Below are 24407 nucleotides of genomic sequence, written 5' to 3'. Positions count from 1 at the left end.
TGCCATGCACCATTACTCTGCACAGCAAGAATAATAAATCCTGCATGTAGTACAAGATTGGAGGCATATGAGATATTGACTACTCTACAGGCACGCACGGTGGCCACAAACCACACCCCGCACACGTCAGCTGATCTGTGCCCCAAATACCAATCAAACCCTGCTTCACTTGCTTATTATTGCTGTTTGAAGGCACCGGGGGGCTCACTGCCATCAGGAGAGAGGTGGTTAAAAACAGAAAGAATATGAGACAAGAAGACAAGACAAGAAAAACAGAAGACATCTGCCACATGAGGAAGAAGAAAGATTAGACTGAGAGGATTTTTTTTGTGCTGTTACTAAAGTGTGCTTAATGGCTTTTGGCACCGCTATAGAGATTCAACAACTTGGAAACTAGGCCATGACAGTCGTGAGACCAAGGCAACAAAACATAACGTAATACCCAAAACAAGAATTTAAGGTGCCACAGTGCATTTAAAAAACAAAAAAAGAAAAAATCTTTTCACATCCCTGCAGAGAACAGCAACATGAACCCCCATTATCTTCAGAGGTCTTTCATGTTTTTGCCTAAGAAACAAATAAGACTAGAGGTTTGACTTCAAACTCGTCCTCTCCAGCCCATTAAAAACAGCTTGAAGCCACCCCCCTCTGTCCCACTCTCATGTTTCCTGGTCCAATGAATTGTCTACCCCCTGTTCGTGATGACCGCAATTGACATTTTGCTTTCCGTGTTGTTCCTCCCAGCATAAAGAAGGAGCAATGAAAGATAAAAGAGGAGATGGCCTATGTGAGTGGGAGGCTGACTGAAATTGGAAGAGAAAGACGGAAGAGTAAAGATAGATGAAACAGAGAGGGTGTGTTGCAGAGATGACGAAAAAGGAGAACAGAGAAAGAGAGATGCTACAAAAAAGAGGAGGAGAAAAATGTCTGGTGTCATCTTGACACCACATATAAAGGAACTCTCCATGTATTTTTAAAATCCAATTATGAGCGAGTAAAATGCATTACTGGTGGACTGGGGAGCTTTTTTCCCACCAGCCAACCTGTTTTGCCGTCTCGCTCTTTCTCACGACTCACGCACACACAATCCCACATTTCCACCAGACAGCCACCCAGCAGTCAGCACCTAATTGCATGCTGAGGTCAGCGCTTCTTTGCTCCGTCATTACCGCGGTGAGTCTTGATTTCTGCTTTCCCTAACAAGATGTGACTTTTAGTGTTTGTAATAGACAGCCCTTTGTGCGGCCAGAAGCCTGTGGTGAAAGAACTATCTGAGCTGTTCAGCAATACAGATAGAACGAGGAACATCCATCCTCACTTTCACTTTTTAGTGATTAGACATATATGAAGAAGAATGTCCGGGACATTAAAGTCTTTGTGGACTCAGGTGAACATTTGTTAAAAGCTTCAAAGATTTCATCCAGATTTACAGTCTGAAATATGATATGTAACATACACTCATTCATTTGTATTAATGTAAGGCAAGAAAACTACATTTCCTGTTACCGTTCTCCAATTCCCTTCCGTGCTTCACTGCCTCATGTATTCATCTTAACCCACCAATTCCACAATCCCCCAGAGTTTCACAGTAGGTCAGTGACATTCAGTACATACTCACCTCTCTCTCTCCCTCTCGCTCTCTCTCTCTCTCTCGCCTTGTCTGGTCTGGTTGAGACTTGTGCTCTGAAAGGAATCATTAATCAAGTGCTCTGAGCTTTGGGGCCCTTCAGCTCCCTTTAATTACTTTTGTTTTATGCTCCCACCAATATCCACATTCATTTATTATGCCTAAACAACACGGTGCTGTCCTGTCCACTGTGTACATGCATGTGTGTGTGTGTGTGTGTGTGTATGAGAGGGCGTGCATGTGATGTGTACTGCCGTTAAAGATGCTGAAAACTCAAAGGAGATAGTCACACCCGCTCATCTGATAATAGGACTATCCTATTGATTCCCTCTGCATGCTAAATTTACGGCTCTGATAGCGACAGATCGGAGGAGATCTCCAGGGGAAGGCCTCCGACAAACACAACAAATAAACAAAAAAAAAAACATCTTGTACCAATAATGGAGGATAAATGAAGATTGAAGATTGTGCATACCACTGTGCTTTGAAAGAAAAGATTAAGCTATGAATGATAACATGTACACAAACAATGAAAAACTGCACGTAGCACATGCTAACTATATATCGCTGATTTAAATACAATGAATGCATCCCATAGTTAAAAACAGACTTCTGTAATGTCTTTTAAACCTGTTGAGGTTAAATAATAACCAAATAAAATCAATAATCTAATATTGAATTTCAATATTTAATTAATCTTATGGTTTTCAAAGAGGAAAGTGAAACAGTGAAATTCTGCATGAAGCATCATCCTCTGTCTATTAGGCTGTAACAGTTTTTTTTCTCTACACTTAAACAAACAAGAGGAGCAGAGAGAAACAGAGCGAGAAAAAGAAAAGGAGTCAGGACAGAGGCTTCAGTGTTGACCGCATTGAACTGGCACAATCAGCCAATGGCTCTGCAGCACTATGCTTTCACTCATGCAGTAAATGAATATCTTGCATCTCACGTTATCGCTGTGTTGGGGAGTGGTGTACTGGCATGGGCAAATGTGTGTTGAATGGTTTGTTGACAGTGAGCTAAGTAACAAATTAAATCAGACAATGAACCAACCGAAAGTTTTTGAAAGGATTTGTATTTGAAATGGAGCTACGTGGGGCTGTATGTGTGGTGTGGTGTGGTGTGGTGCTGCATTGTGAATCTGAGAGCTGTAACGGATCCCAGCACTTTCCTGGACGCAATTGTCAACAAACACAATGCGGTATCAGCTCAGGAACAGCCGCTGTGCTCGTACATGTTTGGCATCGGCTTTGTAATAGGTGCTTTACAATAACTGGGATGTTCATCCAGTGCTGCCAACTAACTACTAACAGCAAATTATATTCACACATGTATATGGAGCGTGACACTTTCTCACTATTACATCATATTTACTCAGGAAGAGTACTCGTCATGCTGTTAAAGATTGGAGAACATTTTGAGGAAGCTCATTACATCTGTCATATGCTACCTTATGAATCCTTTGTTTTCTCAGTTGTTTGCTGTCGTACCAGCTCGCTGCTAGAGGAATTGTTGTATTTATTTCTAAATTGCTTATTGAATTAGGTCAAGTGATGCCATTGTCCACTGAATTCCAGGTCTTCGAACTTATTTGCATCCCAAGACTGCAGGTGACAAAGTGCCACCCTGTCACATTCCCCTCACTCCAGAGGACTGTTGAGTCTTGCTGAGCTGCCGTTTAACCGAGATTAGCCCCGTACTCTGATCTCCAGATAGATATTCAGCTCAGCTACTTCTCCACTTATCCCCTCTTCTTCCACTTTTTCCCCTCCCTTCGGGACCTCTTATCTGGTGGCAGAAACATTTTCACAGTTTTATAACTGGTGATATGTGATGGTGCAGGTTGGAGAGGGGGTGGAAGGAAGACAGTGAAGAGACAAGGGAAAATAACGTTTATTAATAATAAATCATTGTCTGCTTTCTCTGACCCTTTACAAATAGACATATTCTGAAAACTTGGAAGTTTTTTGAGTCCTTCTTGCTTGTTGAGAAGTTCCTATCTAAGGCATATAATGATCACTTTGGTGTTGGGCTCTGGAATTCTTAAGTAACTCTAAAATAATTTACACAAATATCCAAGACTGTTTCACCTTGTCTCTAACAAGAATGAAATGCCCGAAGGGTATTCTTTCATGCTCAAAGGTCCTGACACACCAGATGGTTTGCTACCCAAAATTGTTTTAGAAGGTGTCATAGGAAACTGTCACTAAAAGGCCATTTCAAATAATACTCGGGTGGTGGACAAACCATCTGTCTAGCGCCATCTATCAGAGGATAAACACAACAATCTGCTAGCCTCTGAAGCTGTTGAATCAGCAGTGCATTGCATCTGCAATCAGTCAGTGCATGTAGTTGCAGTTGTTTTCAGCAGAAAGATAGAAAACACCGTCACACCTAAAACATGCCTTAAATTGTGATTGGTTCCTCGTTCCTTGTCATTTCATTGATCATTTCAATTCAATTGTATTCATATACGTAGCAACTCCTACTGGACTGGACTTTTTTGGATAGACGCATTTAAACATATATTTTTTTTTTTTAAAGTAACGCAATAGTTACTTTCCATGGTAACTAGTTACTTTTATAGTGGAGTAATTCAGTTACTAACTCAGTTACTTTTTGGGAGAAGTAACTAATAACTATAATTAATTACTTTTTAAAAGTAACGTGCCCAACACTGAGCATCAATAACTGGGTAGAGACACAAGCATGTTTTTTGAAGCCTGAATTGTAACATGACCTTGTGATCTCAGAAATCTTGCAAGAATGCTGTAGGGTAAGTGTGAAACTGTATAAATACCAGAAAGAATGCAATGGCACCTAAAAAGAGTTATTAGGAGAAGAGATGGATAACAAAATTGTGATGGATGGTGAAGACAAAAACGGATTACCATTCTTTCCCTCAATCTTTCCTCATTGGAGTGTGCTGACTGAAGATATACTCATAGGTAAAAACAGTTTGTGTTCCTAGCAGAAAGGAGAGGATAACGTCCTGCTCTCCAGATTCCTGAATGCAAACCTGAAAGTTGCTGTGGGAAGTCATATTTTAAACACAGAAATTTGGACATCCATCATTTCTGACTTGAATGCGTCATATAAGCCAAGTCTTGGTCACCATGTTGACAGATTGATGGCAATTATTCCACTAATTAGCTTGCCAGTGTTTATAGAAAACAATCACTGTTTTGATAACACACAAGATCATAAGATTACATTGCGTAACCAGGGGTTTAATTTCCCCAGAACATTATGGCGTCGGTTTTTCAGAGTAAAAAATGAACAGGTTTCTTTTTAACTCACTATTTACACCAATGCTCAACAACTATGCAGGAAGAAATCCATCATAGAGGAGTCAAGGAAAACAATTTTTCCACTGTGAGCCACTTTAATAGACCATAAAACAAAGCCACTGCGAAACGTGTTCAGTGGAGTTAGGAACATGGTTGAAAATGTTGTTTGATTAGAGGAATGTCAAGAGGCTGCTAAGAAAAAGTAAAAAGCAATGGTCACACGAGAGTTGAAGGCCTTGGCAGTAAGGTTGCTGCAGTTTCTGAATTATTTGGAAAATCACAAACTATAGACAACAGTGGTCTCATCAGAAGGTTAATGCATTGATGGCATTGTGGTATCTAAACATATTAGAATGTGAAAACAGAGCCACCATGTAGTGGTGTGTCTGCAAACAGTGAACAGTTTTTTTAATAAGGCCTGCAGAGGCATTAGACTTTAAGTGCTCTTCAGATGCTAAGAATGTTTTTATTGGACAGGCTCTTTCTCTTTTACACACTCACACAGACACACACACACACTAACACACACAGTTATCAGCCGGGAAAGAGTCTGAGAGCTGAGGAAGTGAACTCTGCCACCTTTAGCTCTTGCTAATCCCACTGAGCTCACATATTGTCCAGACTGACCATGGTCACCGGTACAGACAAGGGCACATTGAGTTGTGTATGTGTGTGTCTGAATTATTCTGTTATGAACCACAGTTGTGCTTTAGTGCTGTGCTGTGAAGCATTCACCTATCAGTGTCCTATCTCATCTCCAACCTCAAAACATCAAACACAAGTGTTTGTTTGGATGATTTTTTGATTTTTTTCCATTCTCGTGTCAGACCTCCCACACTGCTGGCTGCTCCTCCATTGTTAACTCTTTTTTCGCCCTTGACAAACCTGCAGATATGAGTCTGTTGTTGTGCTATACAGATGCTTTTGAATCAAACAATTCTATGGACTTTCTGAAAGTAACTGCCTACCTTGGAGAACTCCAGAGTATTGCATGAATAATAATAATAATAATACCACTTTTTTAGTGACACCCACTAATGATGTATGCCTTTAGTGCTTTGAAGGCCTCTCAGCTCCCACACGACTCAAACCCTGAATAATAGGCCAATACAGTAGAATATATGATGGTAATATCAAGGTTATGGCTGTTAAATATATGTAATTTATAAGTACTAAGAGCAAGGTTGGCGCCAAACAGTACTGAAGTTATAGAAACTTCTGTAAATCTGGAGAAGTCCAGCACTGTACTGTGAGCTGTCAATTTGAAGATTGCGCCATCACTGGGTGATACACTGCAATTTAATGAGTGGCCGTTTTCACTCTAGTTAAGCCCCAGGAGAAGGGGTCTGACTGAATATTGGCTGGAGGCTTGGTGTCAGCCAACCTGCAGCCAGAGTGAATCTGGCTGGGGCTGGTAATACTAAGTGGCTGTATCTGCACCTTTAAGGCTTTTTGCATTTGCAAAGCCAGTAGGAACAATAAAAGGATGTAACAGCTGGCTGATGGTCCGTATAACAACATTGCTTAATCCTGTCTGATAACATACAACAATGCCGCATATGTAGAGTCCTGAAAAAGCTTGGACTTCAGTCTTTGTCCATTTCTCAGTTTTGTAAAGCTAACTTTAAGAAGATGATGAACATACTTCCAAAGTTGTTTTAGAACTATAATGTAGGGCAGACATGCAAGAAAAAGGAGGTATTATCTCAAACACTTATAGGAACTATGAAAAGGTCCCAGTGTTTCAAAAGCACCTGTTGCTAAGTTTGCATTTTGTGTCTGTACAGTAAATATTGTATAACTTTCCACCAGGGATTCTTGACCTACATGCATATGCAGTATAGTCACTGTACAGTGTACATTTTATTCAACAGCACAGTTTTGTTTATCTTTAACCTGTATTCTCTCTTTTTAAAATACGTTTATTTGGACAATCTAATCAGTCAATCTGTATATCTAGATTTATTCCGGGTACCATTCTGCAGTATTAGTAGTATCAGTCGTTAATTTTTTTGTCAAAGCTGACAACACAGAACGGTTTATACCAGACAAGACCAGGTTTATAAACGGGACAGAGTGGAACAAGTTTGTACTGAACCTTCTGTTCATTTTGAGCTCTCAGTTCTGAGTAAATTTACCAACATTTCAGTTTGGCCAAATTTGTCAACACAACACCTGAGGGGGCATTGCTGTGTGTAGAGAATGGGATGTCTACATAACTGTGAGTCAACTGCGAGTCAAATACATAGATAGATAGATAGATAGATAGATAGATGATAGATAGATAGATAGATAGATAATTAACTTGAACTAATCCTTGGGGTTGTGCTGTGCCTTTACAGATGTCATATTCGAGTGATTGACACATTCGGGACAGAGCCAGCTTACAATCATGAGGAGTATGCAACCCTGCATGGCTACCGGACCAACTGGGGCTACTGGAACCTCAACGCCAGGCAGTACATGACCATGTTCCGTAAGAACAAATTTGCTTACTTCAGTTGTTCATATTTGTCATATTGGTTAATAATTATTTTTTATGTGTAGAATACTCCCTCAGTCATAGAATTAGTATTCTGTGCCTTCAGAACATTCATACATGTGCATACACACACAGACCTGTCATAAGCTGACAATCATTTCACTTCCTTTGACAGGTCTGGCTGCTTGTTCCCATTAATTTGGAGCAAGGTGTTTAACACAGCTATTTTCAGCACATCTTCTAGCATCCCTTCAAGTTGTGCCTGTTCTGTTATGTGCTTCACAATATGTCTGATCTTCTTCCTCAAAGCCCTTGTTGCTGTCTGTCTCCTCACTTCCTGACTCAAACACTGACTAGTCAACTCTGTTCTGTTCTCACATTCAGTTCAGACAGTGCCACATTTCACTCTGGCCCAAGCTATTATGACTGCCTCTACCTTTATCAACCACTTCATACAGGCATTAGAGCAGTGGGAGCTCTCTTATCACTGTTCTTCAACACATGAGCATGTACACTGTAAAAAATCTAAATTGGCTATAACTGTGACATTGTTTTGGAAAGATTATTTTTACAAGAGTAAATAGCAGTGAGCTCATAGTTGGCTTTGATCATGTAAAATACCTGAACTCAGAGCAAGTACAGTATATAAATCCCTGTCTTAATCATCTCAGATGTGCGTATCCAACAACAGCTGGCTTGATGACAGACACTATTTATAACACTTAGAGAGGCAATAATGCTGACTGAGCCCATTGAACTGCTGCACAGAAGGATTCGGTGCTCCTTTTCCGTATTTTCTCTCATTCTCTCGTTTTCTCACTAACAGTAAAACATTCTCTTTTCCCCCTTCTTCTCTCTTTGTGTACGGTTTCCCCTCCACTTACGACTACCCTACATTTTCTTACCGCTAACACACTTGCACACAAACGTTCAGCTCACACACCAGACAACTCATTCATGGGCTTCGTTTCGGAGGAGCTGAACGAGACGGAGAAGAGGAGCATCCAGCAGAACAAAGTCAACAACATGGCTGTAGTGTACGGGAAAGAGGCCAGCATGTGGAAGGTACAAATGATCATTCACACACGCACAAAAAAAGAAGAAAAACAAAACACTTAGTCGGTGCTACAGCGCATGTGTATGAACAGAACCCTGCTTTGGCAGAGGCTGTTTTCTCTCTACAAAAATGGCCACAACAAACAGAAAACAGTCTTTTAAAAAAATCTGTATGCATCAGTACCGTTCTGGTTCATACTGTTCTGTATACGCAAATGTACAGCTTTGATTTACAGGCAGTTTTCCCTACAAAAGCTGTCTGTTTGTTCATCTGCATAATGAGGAAGGGCACAGCCATTACTTTGTACTGTCTGTTCGTACTGTTCCCTGGATTCCTTTATATTTGTTACTTGTGCTTGTGAAAGAGATCAGCTAAAGGCTGATGAGGGGGTTATCAAAGTACAGAATAATGGGAAGTTTTTTTGTGTTATTTCTGTTTGTTTTCACCCATTGTTGCAGTGTTGTTTTGCTACAGTTCTGTCTGGATTTACTTTTCTTTGTTTGTGTCTTTCTTTCTTTTTATGCTGGACCCTTGTATCTGGATGCCCTGCATGGATGCTCATTAGCTTCAGGTAAGAGCCTGTTATTTTCACTGAATACTCATTTCATGTCCATTGCCCAGCCAACACGTAACCTAAAAATATAAGTAAGTCTGAGCTAAAGAACTAAAATAAAAATCACACAATTTTTTTATACAAATGGTCTGACCAGCTGGAACTTTGCTGCATGTCATTACCCTGCTCTCTTTACAACATTTCCTGGCAATATCTACAGCAACTACCCAATAAACTACATAAGTCTGATTTCATACTAACCTTATGATACGTGCAGTACTATCTGCTTCCTGTACAATGGAACACGATTAAGACTAAAGTGGGTGGTGCTTAGCAAACATTATTTTGTGTCCCTTGACATTAAACAAAACAGAAATGAACATGTTAATGTAGGCCAAACCATTTTTCAAATCTGCATTCGAGGAAATGAGGTGAGGGACAAAACCCAGCACAGCAGAACAAAATTATTACCAGTCCTAATCTAATGCACATAGAAACACTTAGCTTGGACACACATACACAAAGTGAGAGAGAGAAGTACAGGTTATGGAATCTGCACTCTTTCACGCCTGTGTTTCTCTCATTAATTTATTGTCGTTGTCTGCTACACTTAGCGCTTGAGCTAATCTCCTAATTGGCTGGGAAAATCCTCACAGAGGAAACTATCGATTGCTACAGCCTCCAATTACGGCTCTGTGGGGGGGCCACAGCGTAGCAGAGGGATACAGTAAGCTGCTTAACTCCGACCGTCTGCTCCATACTAGTCAGGGTTAAGCTCCATTCACGTGATTAAGCATTGGTTGTTAACCGATGCTAGTTGTTTTTTGTTCTCCCAGTTATTGGACTCAACCTTGACTTGAAAGTCTTGAACCACTGGCTTTCTTAGCCACAGAATTTAATTCCTATATTCACTGGGAGGAGAAGCAGAGATGTATGCACAGCTGTGAAAAAGCACAAGTATTGGTGTATCAAACATCCCACCCATGCACACCCCAGAAAAATCATTTAGTCAAAGAGCTACTTTCTTGGTGAACATTGCACTGGAGAGTTTGATGACATTTTATTTTTCTCTTCTTTTAGTAAATAGCCTGTTGGTTTTGTGGATGGATCATATTTTTTGCTTTCCATGCTATAACTTGGTTCATAATCTTTAAACAGACTATGCGCTATAGTCTGGTATAATATAAAAATATACACACTACACTGACTCCTAACACATACAAATGCACCATATCTAAAGTAATATGTGTCCTTATGTTGTCAGATTGCTTTGCACACATAAATTACCGTTTGTCAGTGGTATAGGAAATATTCATGAGTTGAAACTACTTGTTATTTGTTAACTTGTCAGAATTCAGAACAGAAACATTTCAGTGAGAAAAACAAGATCATTGGTTTGTTAAACTGCTGCTTCCATCTGAATGATGTCTTGATTACACATTGATGTTGTTATGTCTGTGAACTAACCAGGTTATGATATATTTATGATATATCTCATACAAAGTTGAAACAAAGACAGCTACTTTTCTTGTAAATGGTTCCCTTCTCAGTCAAGTGGCTTGTTAATTTGAAGTTGTTGTCACAAGTAAAAGGTGTAAAAGTTTTTTAAGATGCATCCACCATAATATATATAGTTGGAGATGTTTAGTGATACACATATAATAATATAGCTGACAGCTACACTCTCAGACCCCTCACCCAAAGGAGAGAGACACAACAGACTCACTGAGCTATAAACAAAATCTTTAATCATATTCTTCAAGCTGTTATCTTGTGACTTTTTCCATACGCCCTCCTGCCTTTCACCCCTCACCCTCTCCATCACCAACCTGTGTTTGTCCCTTCTGTCAGCAGGGTAAGGAGGGTTTCTTGCAGATTCTCCACAGGTACATGGAAGTCCACGGCACAGTGTACTATGAAACTCAGAGACCTCCAGAGGTTCCAGCTTTTGTGAAGAACCATGGCCTCCTGCCCCAGCATGAGCTGCAGCAACTGCTGCGCAAGGCAAAGGCAAGAGACTGGAGAAAACGTTATCTCCACACATATTTCCTCTGCCCAAAACTCTTTTTAAATCAGTTACTCATTTTTGGCATAGCCCCACAATTCGCTACTGTTCTAAAACTTGGAGATGTTCATTTGAAAAATACAGAATAACATTCATGTTTTTTTGTTTTTTGTAGCTCTTCATTGGTTTTGGTTTCCCTTACGAAGGCCCAGCCCCTCTTGAAGCAATAGCCAATGGTTGCATTTTCCTGCAGCCCAAGTTCAACCCACCCCACAGCTCACTAAATCATGAGTTTTTCAGAGGCAAACCCACATCTCGAGAGGTAGGTTTGCTATGTTTTTAACATAGCAAATAATATTTTTGCTATGTATCCAATAACGTGGAAATCAGCAGGTCCTTTTAATGAACATGCTCAAACATTAGATGTAGCCCACATATAAAATGTTTTTTTTTTGCAGGTTTTCTCCCAGCACCCGTATGCAGAGCAGCACATCGGTAGACCTCATGTCATGACAGTGGACTACAACAACTCCCTGGAGTTTGACTCTGCTATCAGGGAAATCATTAGGACAAAGGTACTCACACAAACTCTCAGAGACAAGAAACTTTAATTACAGAAAGCCACTTGAATGAAACCGTCGTTGTTGTCCAGAGTATAAGTTTCTCTTTTACATAAAGAATGACAACCATTTTTGTCTTAGATGGATATGCAAAGACATATACATAGCAGATGTTATTGTTTGGATTTAAAGGGGTTTATTTATTTATTTATTTTTTTGCTCCCTTTGCAACAAGGAAGTTGTGATAAAGTACCAGACCTGCTGTGAGCTTGACAAATGGTTTTTAAACTTTGATACAACAGCGCAGTAGCTTTGCCACTGTGGAGTCCTCTAAAATGAACTTGCCAGTGTGTGGGTAGCTGACTGATGGTCCAGAGTGTTCAACTATACCACAAAGGAAATTTGGGCTGCTGCTAGATACTGCCAACAGTGTGGGAGAGGTTAATTAAGGAGTCAGCCAGGTAGTTTCCATCTTTCCAAAAATCACCAAAAGGAGGAAGGAGTGAGTTTGGGGTCTAAACTGACCAAACATCTACAAGGCTACGAGAACCTTCTGTTCTCATTAATGCCAAAGACCAAGTTGCAAGCACATTTTCCACTATGCTAAAAACAAAAGTCACATTTTACATCAACAATCAATGTTTAGATAAATTAGAATATTATATTGATAGAAAAAGCTGCTGGTGCGTCGAGTTCATGAAACTGACACTTTAACAGAGAGATTAAGCTGCGGATCACTGTTGTGGCCAGAGCTTTAAATGTCAAGACAAAGCATTGTCTCAGCCAGATACATGGGCCAAAGTTTTTCTTAATACCCAAACCGACCTGCAGGACTTACAGGACACCTTAGCCATGACCCTGACTCTTCTCAATACTCCATTATATCCAGCTATTTTTGTTGTCTTCTTTTATTTTTTTGTGTTTATTAAAGTAATTAGTTGTGCCATGAGCTTTTATGCAGTAGAATCAGTTCCAGGCAGGTTTTCTCATGTTTTTCAGTATACACTGTACTCAGAAAGATGTAGGTTACTTTATAGTAATGCAGCTTATTAAAGGCAGGACAGAAAATGACCTTGTGCGTGTGTGTGTGTGAGGGTGACAGGGAAGAGAAGGTGGAAGGTGGACTAGTCATCACAGCCTGGCCTATTGAGCGCACGATTGTGTAAGTTGTTTATAACTTAGTCACAACACGGCTTTGTCACTTTTTGACTTTACCCGCCTGATCCAGTCATATTTTCTATTAAACTCACCGGAACACAGCCGACCTGTGGGTCACGGGCCCTCGCATCGCTATCATCCAGTATGTCTGTGCAGAGTGCAGTGCTCCTCTGCTATTACTAACAGGTAAACCGTGGTTGTCTGTTATGTGTCCAGTCTGCATCCTTGCATTTCGGACTACGATTTGCGATTAGATAAATCATGCATAACTTTTTCAAATTTTTTATAGGAAATTCAATGTTGTATTTCATAATTTGTACCTAACGAACCACTGTAATGCTCCATTCCTGCAAATTCACAAGCTTAACCAAAGGATTCTGTGCAACAAGGACACAGCTGCCGGTGTGATCCTTCAAACTTTCTGTAATAGTTTGTGCCTTAAGCAGATTAGAGGTATTGTGTATGGAGATTAGGCAAAGGGTAAAATCTGTACTGTTAGTGTTGGCTGTGTGTGCGTGCGTGCGTTCATGCGTGTGTGCGTTTGTGCGTGCGTGCATGTGTGTGGCTGTCCTTATCTCTTCCTCTTCTCTGCGTTGTCAGACAAGCTACAGTTCAGCAACACTGACTAACTGCGTTGTCTCCATCTGCACCGACAGACCACTGAGAAAGAGTTGATAGACCACTTCACCCTTCACTGGAGGCACATGGCTGCAGCAAACACGCACACACCGCACAAAGAGATGAGAGAGAGTCAGTTAATATTCTGAGCTCAGATACTGAAATTGCGCAGATCAGGCATATCAGCAGCCAGAACCTTACCTTCACATTACAGCCGTTGACTTCAAGACACGCTAAAACATACACACACAACATACAGTGGAAACTTACACACTACTGTGTGTATGTGCACGTCAGAGGAAGCTCATGCTCAGTCATGCAAGACGAAGCAATCTCTGGCTGACTGACATGTCCTCAATGTTCAATAAATCCTGTCACCTTCTTTTTCTGTTTTTGTATTTTTCTTTTCTTTCATTAGAAGAAATTTCAAATGTTTATCATATTTCTTGTAAAATCCAAATCAAGTAATAACAGGAAGAATACTTTTGGAAAGCAGCTAAATAAAACGAAACATGGAGAAGCCTGCAGAAGTGGCCTGTGACTGATGGACAGGAAATTCATTCATTCATTTATCTTCGGTGACCGCTTGTCCTCTGGAGAGTCGCGGGGGGGCTGGAGCCTATCCCAGCTGTCATTGGACAAGAGCCGATGTACACCCTGGACAGGTCGACAAGCTTTTGTACGTCTGAGATGAGAGAGACAGAGAGAGCATAACCCTATTTAAGTTTTAATGTCATGTATCAAAAAAGAAATTGACAACTATCAGTGGAAAGGTCTACTTTTAAGATTAGCAAAAGATCCTTTTGAGGTAGCTCAGTTAGCCCAACTGAAATGCATCCCTACACCCACATGACTCCCACTCAAACATGTATCCGACACACCCTTTTTACACAGAGGCCATTCTTTTGCTACACTTCGACACACCCCTGCTGCTTGCCGCCACTGTTGCCAACAGCACTGTAAAAGCTCCAACTGTAAATTTTACAGGCTACGCCTGCAAATGAGAATGTGCTCCAAGTCACCTTGTCTGGTGAAGTAAAGCTAAACGAGGAAAGGGATAAAAAGACCTGTGGACAGAGATCGTCTTTGCAGGGAGCTTGTGTGTCTGTCCTTCCTGTCCAAATGTTTACTTTCTTCTCCAGCCTATATAGGAGATTAACATGAGGCTTTGATCAAATTTACGGTGTGTATGACTTTCTAAATTGCATCATCCCTGCATACTTTCCTCCCTGTGGTTTCCGACTGAAATGGGCAAGTCTGATTTCACACATGGTCGAACATTAGACTGCTTTGATTTTAGATTGGAAATGCAATTTAGTGAGTCACGTATCATTTACAAAGGCAGGTCTTTTGGATCAGGGTGTAAAGATAAGCCACTTCAATTTCTCTGAAGTGCAGAAAAGTATTTGCACTCGCTTGAATGGACGTCTTTGTACAGCATGGCTTATTTGGGATATCAGAGAAGTAGAAGAAAGAGGCATTTATGTGTGAGAGAGAGAGAGAGAGTGCAATACAGTATAATTGTACCTAGGTTTTAATATTGTGTAGCAGAACAGAACAAAATTTACTGTTCCTGAAATTTACAACAATCAGTGGATACTGACCTTTGAGATTAGCAAAAGATGCTAAACCTTTGAGGTAGCTCATTCTCTATACTCCATATATTAAGCAGTTTATTAGGTTAGCTAATTCTTTTATTTTTTTTCATTCATTTTACATCCATTCGGTTTTGTGTCAGTCTGTTAGGGTATATTTGACATGTTGTTATTAGCTAGAAACACAGAAGATATATGGTGTTTCCAGCTCATCTCTAATTAGGCCAATCAAAAGTCTGTTTTAGTTATAACTGCAGCACATCACAGCAGGGGGTGATCTATTGGTATGCAAATAACGCCTAATGAGTTTCCAGGCGGTGACATACTGTGATTAGGCCTCGCAGATACCTCACAATAGAAACATTCATCTGCTGAAATTAACAAGAAGAGGAGACAATTTACTGCAATTAATGCGAACAATGAAGCAAAAGTGAAAAAAAAAGTACACTTTAATGTGGGTAAAATGTGACAATAATAATGGGCTGGGGACTGTGCGTGCGTGTGTGTGCTTTTCAGGTTGAGCCGTACCTGCCTTACGAATACACCTGTGAGGGGATGCTGGAGAGAGTGCATGCCTACATTCAGCATCAGGTAAGGGTCCAGTCCATTTCACTACAAATGTATACATAGTGTTGGACAAAAATTCTCTCTTTTACCCAGTCCTCCCTTACTCTCATAGATACGCTCTTTTGAGAAGCTCTCAAACTCCCTGCCCTGCTCAATATTTTATGACTTTGTGCGTGCAACACCCAGAACATTGTGTATGTTGTGCGTGTGTGCGTATGCATGCGTGTGTGTGTACTCCACGTATGTGGACTCATGATTAATCTACATGCTAACTCTCATTACGAGGCACATATCCGGCCTCCAGCTGTAAAGCAGAAGGTCCTCTGACACTAATGAGGAGGGATGAGTAAGGAGCAAGAAGTGCGAAGATAATGATGACGATGGAGAATTGGGATGAAGTTTTTTGGGGTTTTTTAAATCCCACACTAGATGTCAGACAAACTGCAGAAGGTCTCTCAACAACTTTTGTTCTCTCCTCCTAACTTGCAGCTGGTTTGGACACAGAAACAGGGCAAAGTTAAACTACAATCATAGTCAGTTTAGATTTAAAAGCTTCCAAAAGATGTTTAATGCACATAGTGTTTTCTAGAAACCCACAAAGTATTAACCAGCCCCTCACTTGTTTCCTTTTAACATTGATCAATAAGATTGTGTCTGAACAAGAAAAATTGTCTAAAATTTCACAACCTGCTGCAATACCTCAGTGCACTCCCTAGGGGTGGTGGATCTCCTGTTGAAGACCTTTGTATTAGGGGACAAGCTCCACCCTCAACTGGATTAAACATGTACAGTACTGTCAAGTTCTGTGTGTTTTTGTGACCACAACTCTGCCCAAACTTGAAAAACTGCTTGATCAATCTTCAAGAGATGCAAAGGACAACTCAATTCTTCTTATTTTCCATTTATTTTCTTAACGACAGGTTGAGTTTTCAGTTTTCAGTTGAATAAATGATGGATTTGAAGATAATAAAACAAAATAGAATAGGTTGATAACCTTCAAGAAACAGAAAAAAAACATTCATTTAGTTTCAAATAAATAACAGCAAATGTTTTCTTTCAAAGTTATCCTTAAACAAACTTTACACTACTCTTAAACAAAAGTAATTTAAGTTAACTTAGGGTCTCAAACAGTTACATAAGGTCGTCATCACTTAATTAAATTCACTTAATTAAATTCACCAATATTCATAGCATAGCATAACAAACTGTAATGTCCTTAATAATAATAATAATAATAATAATTCACTCCAGAAGCATGACTTCATTACACCAATCAATCAACCAAAGTTGTTCAATCCATACCAGTTGCGTCTTCTGGATTGATCAGGAGTTGTGGTCTTTTCTTCAGGCAAGTGAGGAGTTTAACAACAATGAAATGCAGTCTTGACTTCCAAGAGCTAGTGAGGAGGTTAGCAGCAATGAAATGCAGTCTTGACTTCCAAGAGCTAGTGAGGAGGTTAGCAGCATCCAAACATTTCATGCCATGCTTTTCAGTGGGTGCGCAGGCAAATATGGTCCCTATAAGACTTCCTGTTGAGCACCTGTTGAGTTCCTGTGTGTGGTTGCCCTCTACAGGTTTGGAGTGCAGATTCCCCTCTGCTCTTGAGATGACTTGTGTTCTGACATGACACCTCCCACTTGACCTCCTGGTTATTCAACCCAAGGAGGTCACACCAGTTGCATAATGTACTGGTTTCAGTCGTCTTATCTTCAATTTTGTTGTTGCTCTTCAATTGGAAGCAGGACAACTATCCGTCTTACATCTCTGTGAAGAATTGTTGCAGGTATTTTGGATGATGGTTTTTTCATCTTTTGAGTGAGTTTGACAGTGGAGACTGGGTAGCTGGGAAAGGTCCTGACATGTACATCCCTTACAATTCCTTTCTTGTCAGTGTTGACATCAACAACTCTGCCAAGTCTGAACTGACCTCTCAGGGTGTTCTGGTCAGCTAGCCAGACAACATCTCCAATAGCCACATTCCTGTGTGCTGTGTGCCACTTGGTCCTGAGAAACAGGTTTGGTCCTGCTAACTGGCTCCATTTCCTCCAAAACCGGTCAACTTCTGTTTGGATGGCTCTCAGTCTTTTGTAAGAGTAACCTTCAAAGTCAAAGATTCCTGGATCTCCACTGGGTCCAGCTCTTCCAAGCAGAAGTGAATTTGGGCTGATGTATTCCACACAGTCCTCCCGACTCTGAGTCCTGGCATCAATAGGTCTTTCATTGGCGAGGTTGGAAGCCATGTAAAGGAAGGTTTGAAACTCACTCCATGTGAAGACTCCATTCCCTCCCAGATTGTGCAAAGCTCGTTTCACAGTGCGGACAGCTGCTTCAGCGGCTCCATTCCTGTGAGGTGAGTCTGCTGGATGGATTTTCCAGCTCCATTCTGTGCCATGTTTGGAGGCTTCATTTTCAAGGTTTGACCTTTCCAGTTGGTCCAGAAATGTGTAGAGCTCTTTGAGGGCAGGTCTGGCTCCAACAAAGTTCTTTCCAGGATCGGACCACAGTTTCCTCGGATGTCCTCTCAGCGCTGTGAATCGTTGGTAGGCCAACAGGAAGCCTTCAGCTGACTGATCACTCACGAGGTCTGTGTGTATAGCTCTGGATGCCATGCAGCAGAAGACAATTCCCCACACTTTGAGCTTTACCTTCTTCCTCACTTCATCCTTCACTTCGTAAGGTCCAAATAAGTCCACTGTTGTGTACTCGAATGGATTGGCTGGTGTTATTCTCTCAGGTGGAAGGTCACTCATGATCTGCTGGCATCTCCTGGCCTTGGCTTTTCTGCATGTTATGCAGTCATTAACAACCTTTTGAGCCAGTTTCCGGCCTCTTACTACCCAGGCTTTCCTTCTCATTCGGAGGAGTGTACCTGCAATTTCCTCATGGTTTGCATTGTGAGCTTCCTGGGCTAGAAGATTAGATATCCAGGATGTGCAAGGTAAGATTGGTACTGCAGTTTTTTCTTCATTGAAGATTTGGAACCTTCCTCCACAGAGTAAAAGACCGGTGTTCTCATCTCTGTACACAGCAAGTCTGTTGAGTGTGGTGCCTGGAAAGATTATCTCCTCTTGAGCCGCAAGGAAGATATCCCTGAGCGCATCTTTACACTCACTTACAGTGAGTGCAGCTTCTTTGGCTCTGGATTTGATCTTTTGGGCTGAAGGAATTCCCTCCTCCTTTGGCTTACTTGTGGCTGAGGTCTTGACCAGTACTTTTCTCCACTTCGTGGCAGCTCTCCACACCCATGCAATAACTCTGGTCAGCTTGGTTAAACTGCTGAACTTGCTGATGTCAATTTTTTTCACTGCAGAACCAGCAGGTGGTCTCTGGACTCGGATTTGGCGTTCTTCTCCATTTGGAATGCTTTGCAGGTCCTTGCTTTGGTCAGCTTTGCCTGGAGCAGTGGTTGGAAGCATTTTCACCTGCGCTCGGGTTAGTGCTGCTGTGAAACCTTTCCTTTGGAGCTTGTTTATGCCTTCTTTAGCATGTGCAGCAATGTCTTTGGCTGACTTTATGGGCCATTCACCAACGGGTCGTTTCAGAAACTCTGGTCCATTTTGCCACACAGAGTTCTCTTTGAGTTCTTCTGAAGTTGCTCCTCTCGTTACGAGGTCAGCGATGTTTTGTTCACCTGAAATCCATCTCCAGTCTTCAACAGATGTGGATTTCTGGATCTCTCCAACCCTGTTTGCAAAAAATGTTTGGAACCCATAGCTGTCTCTTTGGATTGCTCCTAGCACGGTTTGACTGTCCAGCAGATGGAACCAACGTTCAACTTGCATTCGACTGTGTTTTTCGATGTATTTTCTGAGTCTTGCAGCAAAGACAGCACCACAGACCTCAGCCTTTACTGGTTCTCCCTTTTGGTCCAGTGGTGTGAGCTTTGCTTTGGACTCAACAAGCCGGACCAGGATGCCCTGTTCAGTCTCCCACCTGAAGTATGCGACAGCTCCGTAGCTCTGGTCACTCCCATCAGAGAATGTTATTCCCCAGGGACCTCCAATCCTTTTGACTGGTGTGAGGCTTCTGTGGAAGGTTACTTGGCTGAGACGTGTGTATTCCTCAAACAGGTGGACGGCTTCTTCTCTCAGTCTTTCAGACAGAGGTCTGTCCCATGTGTCCTGTGCCAGAGATTTTCCTCCAGTTTCTTGAAAAGCTTTTCTGACCAGGATGGCACCCTTTTGTTTGGCAGGTGTTGCGAGGCCTATTGGGTCATATAAGCTAGCTACTTGGCTAAGCAGTTGTCTTCTAGTTAGCGGGTTTGGAGTTTTTTCCCTCACCTCTTTTTCAAGGAGATTTTGGCTGACTCTCATCTTCTTTTTCCTCTTCGAAAAGTTAATCGAGGTCATGAGGTACAGTTTGTCTGATTCAACCAGGTAGCCCACTCCAAGGGCTTTGTTGTCTCCATCTCTCATCTGGTTGGGAAGAATGAAGACTCGATTTGAAGATGCTGGATGTTCTGCTGCATACTCCTGCCTCCCACTTTGGCCTGACCGGACCCACGGCTTGAGGAAGAATCCACCTGCCTTTAGGATTTCTTCAACTGTTTTGGTGGTTTTGTCTAGTTTTTCCAGGTCATTGTGGGATGTTAGGATGTCATCTACATAGGAATCCTCTTCAAGGATCCTACGCTCCTCCTCCAGGTGAGTGAAAATGGGCAGCTTTGCTGTCTCTCTCATGGCCAGTTGTGCGATACACCCTGCTGGTCGATCGCCAATGTTGACTCTGGTGATGGCATATTCCTCAATTTCTTCATCCTCGCTGTCTCTCCAGAGAAATCTGTGGAGGTGCATCTCCAGGTCTTCAAGCCACACAGAATTATACATCTTCTTAATGTCACCAAGAGCAGCATGGACTCCTCTTCTGAATCTTAGCAGCACAGCTCGGATGGGATTAAGGACATCAGGCCCTTTCAGAAGGAGGTCATTCATGCTGAGCCCTTTAAATTTCTGACTGCTGTTCCATACCAGTCGCACAGGTGTTGTAATGGAGTGAGGGTTTGGTGCCACCAAGTGGCTGACGTACCATACTGGTCCTTTCCAGTTGGCGATGGTCTCCTTGGTGAGTTTCTTGGCTGCTCCCCTCTCCACCATCTCATGGACTTGAGTTGTGTATGCCGCACGCCACTCTGGTTCTCTCTTGAGCTGTCTCTCTGTCCTTAGAAAGGTGGCTTCCACTGCATTCCTGTTGTTGAGCAGGGAACTTGGGTCTTCAATCCAGGGATACTTTGTGTCCCAGTGAGGCTCCTGACTGTGAACATCCGCTTTCACATAGGTGAGGCCTTGTCTGATAATTTCCAGCTCTCTTTCCTCACTCAAAGTCATGTCTTTGCCTCCTGGTTGACAGTTTCCGCACCGGCATCCACCGCACAGGGGTTCGCAGGCTGCTCCAATGCTGTCCCATTTCCACCAGTTTAAGAACTCTCTGCCAGCAACTGTGCTTTTGGTTTCAGCTTTGAACTCTTGCTCTTCAGCAATTTCTTGATACTTCACTGCTGCGGTTCTCATCGATCGTGCAAAGTGAGTGTCAGAATTATGCAGTGCCATATCCACTATTTCACACAGGTCTGGATGTGCTCCGCCAACAGTCTTTCCTAATGGGCCGTCCCAAAGAACAAGGTCTCCTACTACCTTTACTCTTTGTGGAGCAAGTCTTCCTTCACGGTGGCTGATGAGAAGCTCAACATGCTTTGGTCTCTGAAGGTCTTCCAGGTTGGTGTCAGGGAAAAACTTCTTGAGCTGTTGTGGTTTGATTGTTCTGTGCACTCTTGCAATCTCATCCAAGCCGTAGCAGATGAGCTCATGGGCTTTCTCTGTCCCTTCAGGTGTCTTGACTCTCACTTTGAGTAAATATCTGTTGGTCTTTACCTTTATAGCCATGCCTCCGACTCCATGGACAACAAGCGTGATCTTTTCACTCCGTAGCTTCAGTCTTCTGGCCGCTCTGTGAGTGATGTAATTGGTATCCGACGCCAAGTCAATGAGGGTTCCAATTTTCTGTCCTGCATTGGCGGTTACTTCCAGAAGCATAAGAATAACTGGTAACTCACATGTATTTGAGTTCATCACTCCAGGTAGGTTCTTTTCAGTGCAGTGTGTTTTTTCAGCCATGTTGGTGAAAGCCTTCCTGAATTTTTCTGCCATGACTGGGGTGAGTTCAGATATTAATTTCTCCTGCTCTTCTGTGAATGCTTGCCTTCTGGTGCTGGGTTTTCCCACTTCTTTGTCTTTGAATCCTCCCTTCAAGCAAAGAAAGAAATGATGGTCTGAGGATTTTCCTCTCTTGCAGTCTCTGTTCCTGCACAGGTATTTGTCCACGCATTCCTCCCCCTCTGCATGACACATGAGGCATCTTCTACATGCTCCCAGCTTTTCAACAGCAATTAGCTTCTCGCTAGGCTTTAGTTCTTTGAACCTCTTGCAAAAGAAGATCTTCTCACTGTGTCTTTCGTCACCACAGACAACGCATTCTGCTTTCCTTGTGGACTTTGTGGAAGCATACTTCTTCTCCAGGTAAGTAGGCTTCTTTTCAGATTTTTCACTTACACCTAGTTGGTCTAGTCTCTCTAGAATATCCTCCTGAGTCTTTAAGAATGTGAGTAGGCTGTCGAAGTGGTTGTCCGGTGTGACTCTGTTTCTTGGATTGACCATGAATGTGAGCCAATCTCTTTTCACATTGTCTGGCAGTTTGCTCTCTATGGATCTGATCACCAGGGGATTTTTGATGGCTCCAGTGCTTTCAAGCTCGATGAGGTCATTCAAGGCCTTTTCCACAGCCTGAATTAGGTCAATCACCTTCCTTGGCTGGTGTGACTTTACAGGGGGGATCCTCTCCAGGTCCTCAATTATTTCCAAGGTGATTGCTGGCTTATTTCCATACCTATTTTGAAGCACTCGAAATATGTCTTCAGCACTGTTGTATGTTGATAGGCGTAGGTCTCTGCATATTCTCTCGTCCACACTGTCAAGGAGTTGGAACTTTTTCACTTCCACCGAGCCGGTTGGCTCTCCCTGTCTTTGCAGGCTTTCCCAGTCTCTTCTCCATCTGTAGAAGTTCCTCTTGAACCCAGCGAATTTAGGTAGACTGGTTGGCTTTAATCTCATCACTGGTTGTTGAACTGCCATAGGTTGAGGTTCTCTCCTTTCCTCTTCTGTGACTCTTTGTGCAGTGAGGAATTCTGCCCTTCTGGCTTCAAGGTTGCTACCAAATGCTCTCAGGTCTTTTACCCTGTCCTCCAGGTATGCTGTCTGATCAGGTGGGATCCATCTTTCCCAGTCTTTCAGGCTTGCACTTGCATCATGGATCAGCCTCCTCACTCCTTCCATCTGCAGTTCATAGCCATCCCTATTGATAGCAGTGATGGGGCATGCATGAGCTCTTTCACAGGCTACTGCTGCTTCTTGGATTGCAGAGCTTACCTCCTCGTCACCATACCTTTGCCAGAGGTTAGATTGGACCGCTTTCCGGACTTCATCCAGTCTCGCGACACACTCATCCATTGTCTTTTCAAGCTCATCCTCCTGGTCCTTGCCAAGCTTGACTTCTTTGTCCTCATCAGTTCCAGCTTCATTATCCGCCAGTAGGCCAGCCCTGTACTCCTCATTTGCATCACTGACATGCCTTGCCAGGGAACTGAGCTTGCTGAACTCCTCTTGTAGCTCATGCTTGATCATGCTCTTTGCAGCTCTGCCCAGGTAGTTTGCTTGCTTGGTGAAGGCAGTTTTAGCTAAGGTCCTCTCTTGCTTCAGTTGCTTGACTGTCTTCCCGGGAGTCTCCTTCGCCATGTTGAAGAATTTCCAGTTATTTCTTCTTTCCTTTGCGTCAACAGCTTGACTTCAGGCCTTTGATCCTCGTCTTCCTGCCACGCGTGGTTATCAACTGTCAAGTTCTGTGTGTTTTTGTGACCACAACTCTGCCCAAACTTGAAAAACTGCTTGATCAATCTTCAAGAGATGCAAAGGACAACTCAATTCTTCTTATTTTCCATTTATTTTCTTAACGACAGGTTGAGTTTTCAGTTTTCAGTTGAATAAATGATGGATTTGAAGATAATAAAACAAAATAGAATAGGTTGATAACCTTCAAGAAACAGAAAAAAAACATTCATTTAGTTTCAAATAAATAACAGCAAATGTTTTCTTTCAAAGTTATCCTTAAACAAACTTTACACTACTCTTAAACAAAAGTAATTTAAGTTAACTTAGGGTCTCAAACAGTTACATAAGGTCGTCATCACTTAATTAAATTCACTTAATTAAATTCACCAATATTCATAGCATAGCATAACAAACTGTAATGTCCTTAATAATAATAATAATAATAATAATTCACTCCAGAAGCATGACTTCATTACACCAATCAATCAACCAAAGTTGTTCAATCCATACCAGTTGCGTCTTCTGGATTGATCAGGAGTTGTGGTCTTTTCTTCAGGCAAGTGAGGAGTTTAACAACAATGAAATGCAGTCTTGACTTCCAAGAGCTAGTGAGGAGGTTAGCAGCAATGAAATGCAGTCTTGACTTCCAAGAGCTAGTGAGGAGGTTAGCAGCATCCAAACATTTCATGCCATGCTTTTCAGTGGGTGCGCAGGCAAATATGGTCCCTATAAGACTTCCTGTTGAGCACCTGTTGAGTTCCTGTGTGTGGTTGCCCTCTACAGGTTTGGAGTGCAGATTCCCCTCTGCTCTTGAGATGACTTGTGTTCTGACATGACAAGTACAGTGCCTTTTTTCTTTACCAGTCTCCTCCTGCTGTTACCTATAGCACCAAGAAAAGACACAGCTCCCTTCTGGAGATCGGTGTGAGCAGCAGCAACAGCAGCAGCAGCAGCAGCAGCTCATTTGCATTAAAAGCAACAGATACTGAAACAGGCTGTTTGGAACACAGCTTAAAT

General features: G+C 42.0%; 2 protein-coding genes across 2 annotated transcripts in view; one reads left to right on the top strand and one right to left on the bottom strand.

Annotated features, from left to right (window-relative positions):
• The window catches only part of LOC311508634 (alpha-1,6-mannosylglycoprotein 6-beta-N-acetylglucosaminyltransferase B-like), a 110458-nt gene that overhangs the window by 82536 nt on the left and 3515 nt on the right, over positions 1-24407 (top strand). The window contains exons 10-15 of the mRNA XM_084573493.1: positions 7260-7393; positions 8334-8464; positions 10864-11019; positions 11190-11336; positions 11473-11589; positions 15462-15536. Of these exons, the coding sequence (XP_084429619.1) occupies positions 7260-7393; positions 8334-8464; positions 10864-11019; positions 11190-11336; positions 11473-11589; positions 15462-15536 (760 nt within the window). The remainder of the gene's footprint in view (positions 1-7259; positions 7394-8333; positions 8465-10863; positions 11020-11189; positions 11337-11472; positions 11590-15461; positions 15537-24407) is intronic.
• Positions 16910-23965, bottom strand: LOC311508626 (uncharacterized protein). The gene is made up of 2 exons (XM_084573479.1): positions 23901-23965; positions 16910-23592 (listed from the first exon to the last, which is right to left on the bottom strand). Exon 2 carries the CDS (start codon positions 23295-23297, stop codon positions 17223-17225), a length of 6075 nt encoding a protein of 2024 aa, XP_084429605.1. The 5' UTR covers positions 23298-23592; positions 23901-23965; the 3' UTR covers positions 16910-17222.

Source organism: Chelon labrosus (assembly GCF_963514085.1).
Source record: "Chelon labrosus genome assembly, chromosome: 2".
In the NCBI taxonomy this organism is placed as follows: Eukaryota; Metazoa; Chordata; class Actinopteri; order Mugiliformes; family Mugilidae; genus Chelon; species Chelon labrosus.
The sequence above is the reverse complement of the archived record's forward strand: the minus strand, read 5'-3'. Positions and strand labels throughout refer to the sequence as shown.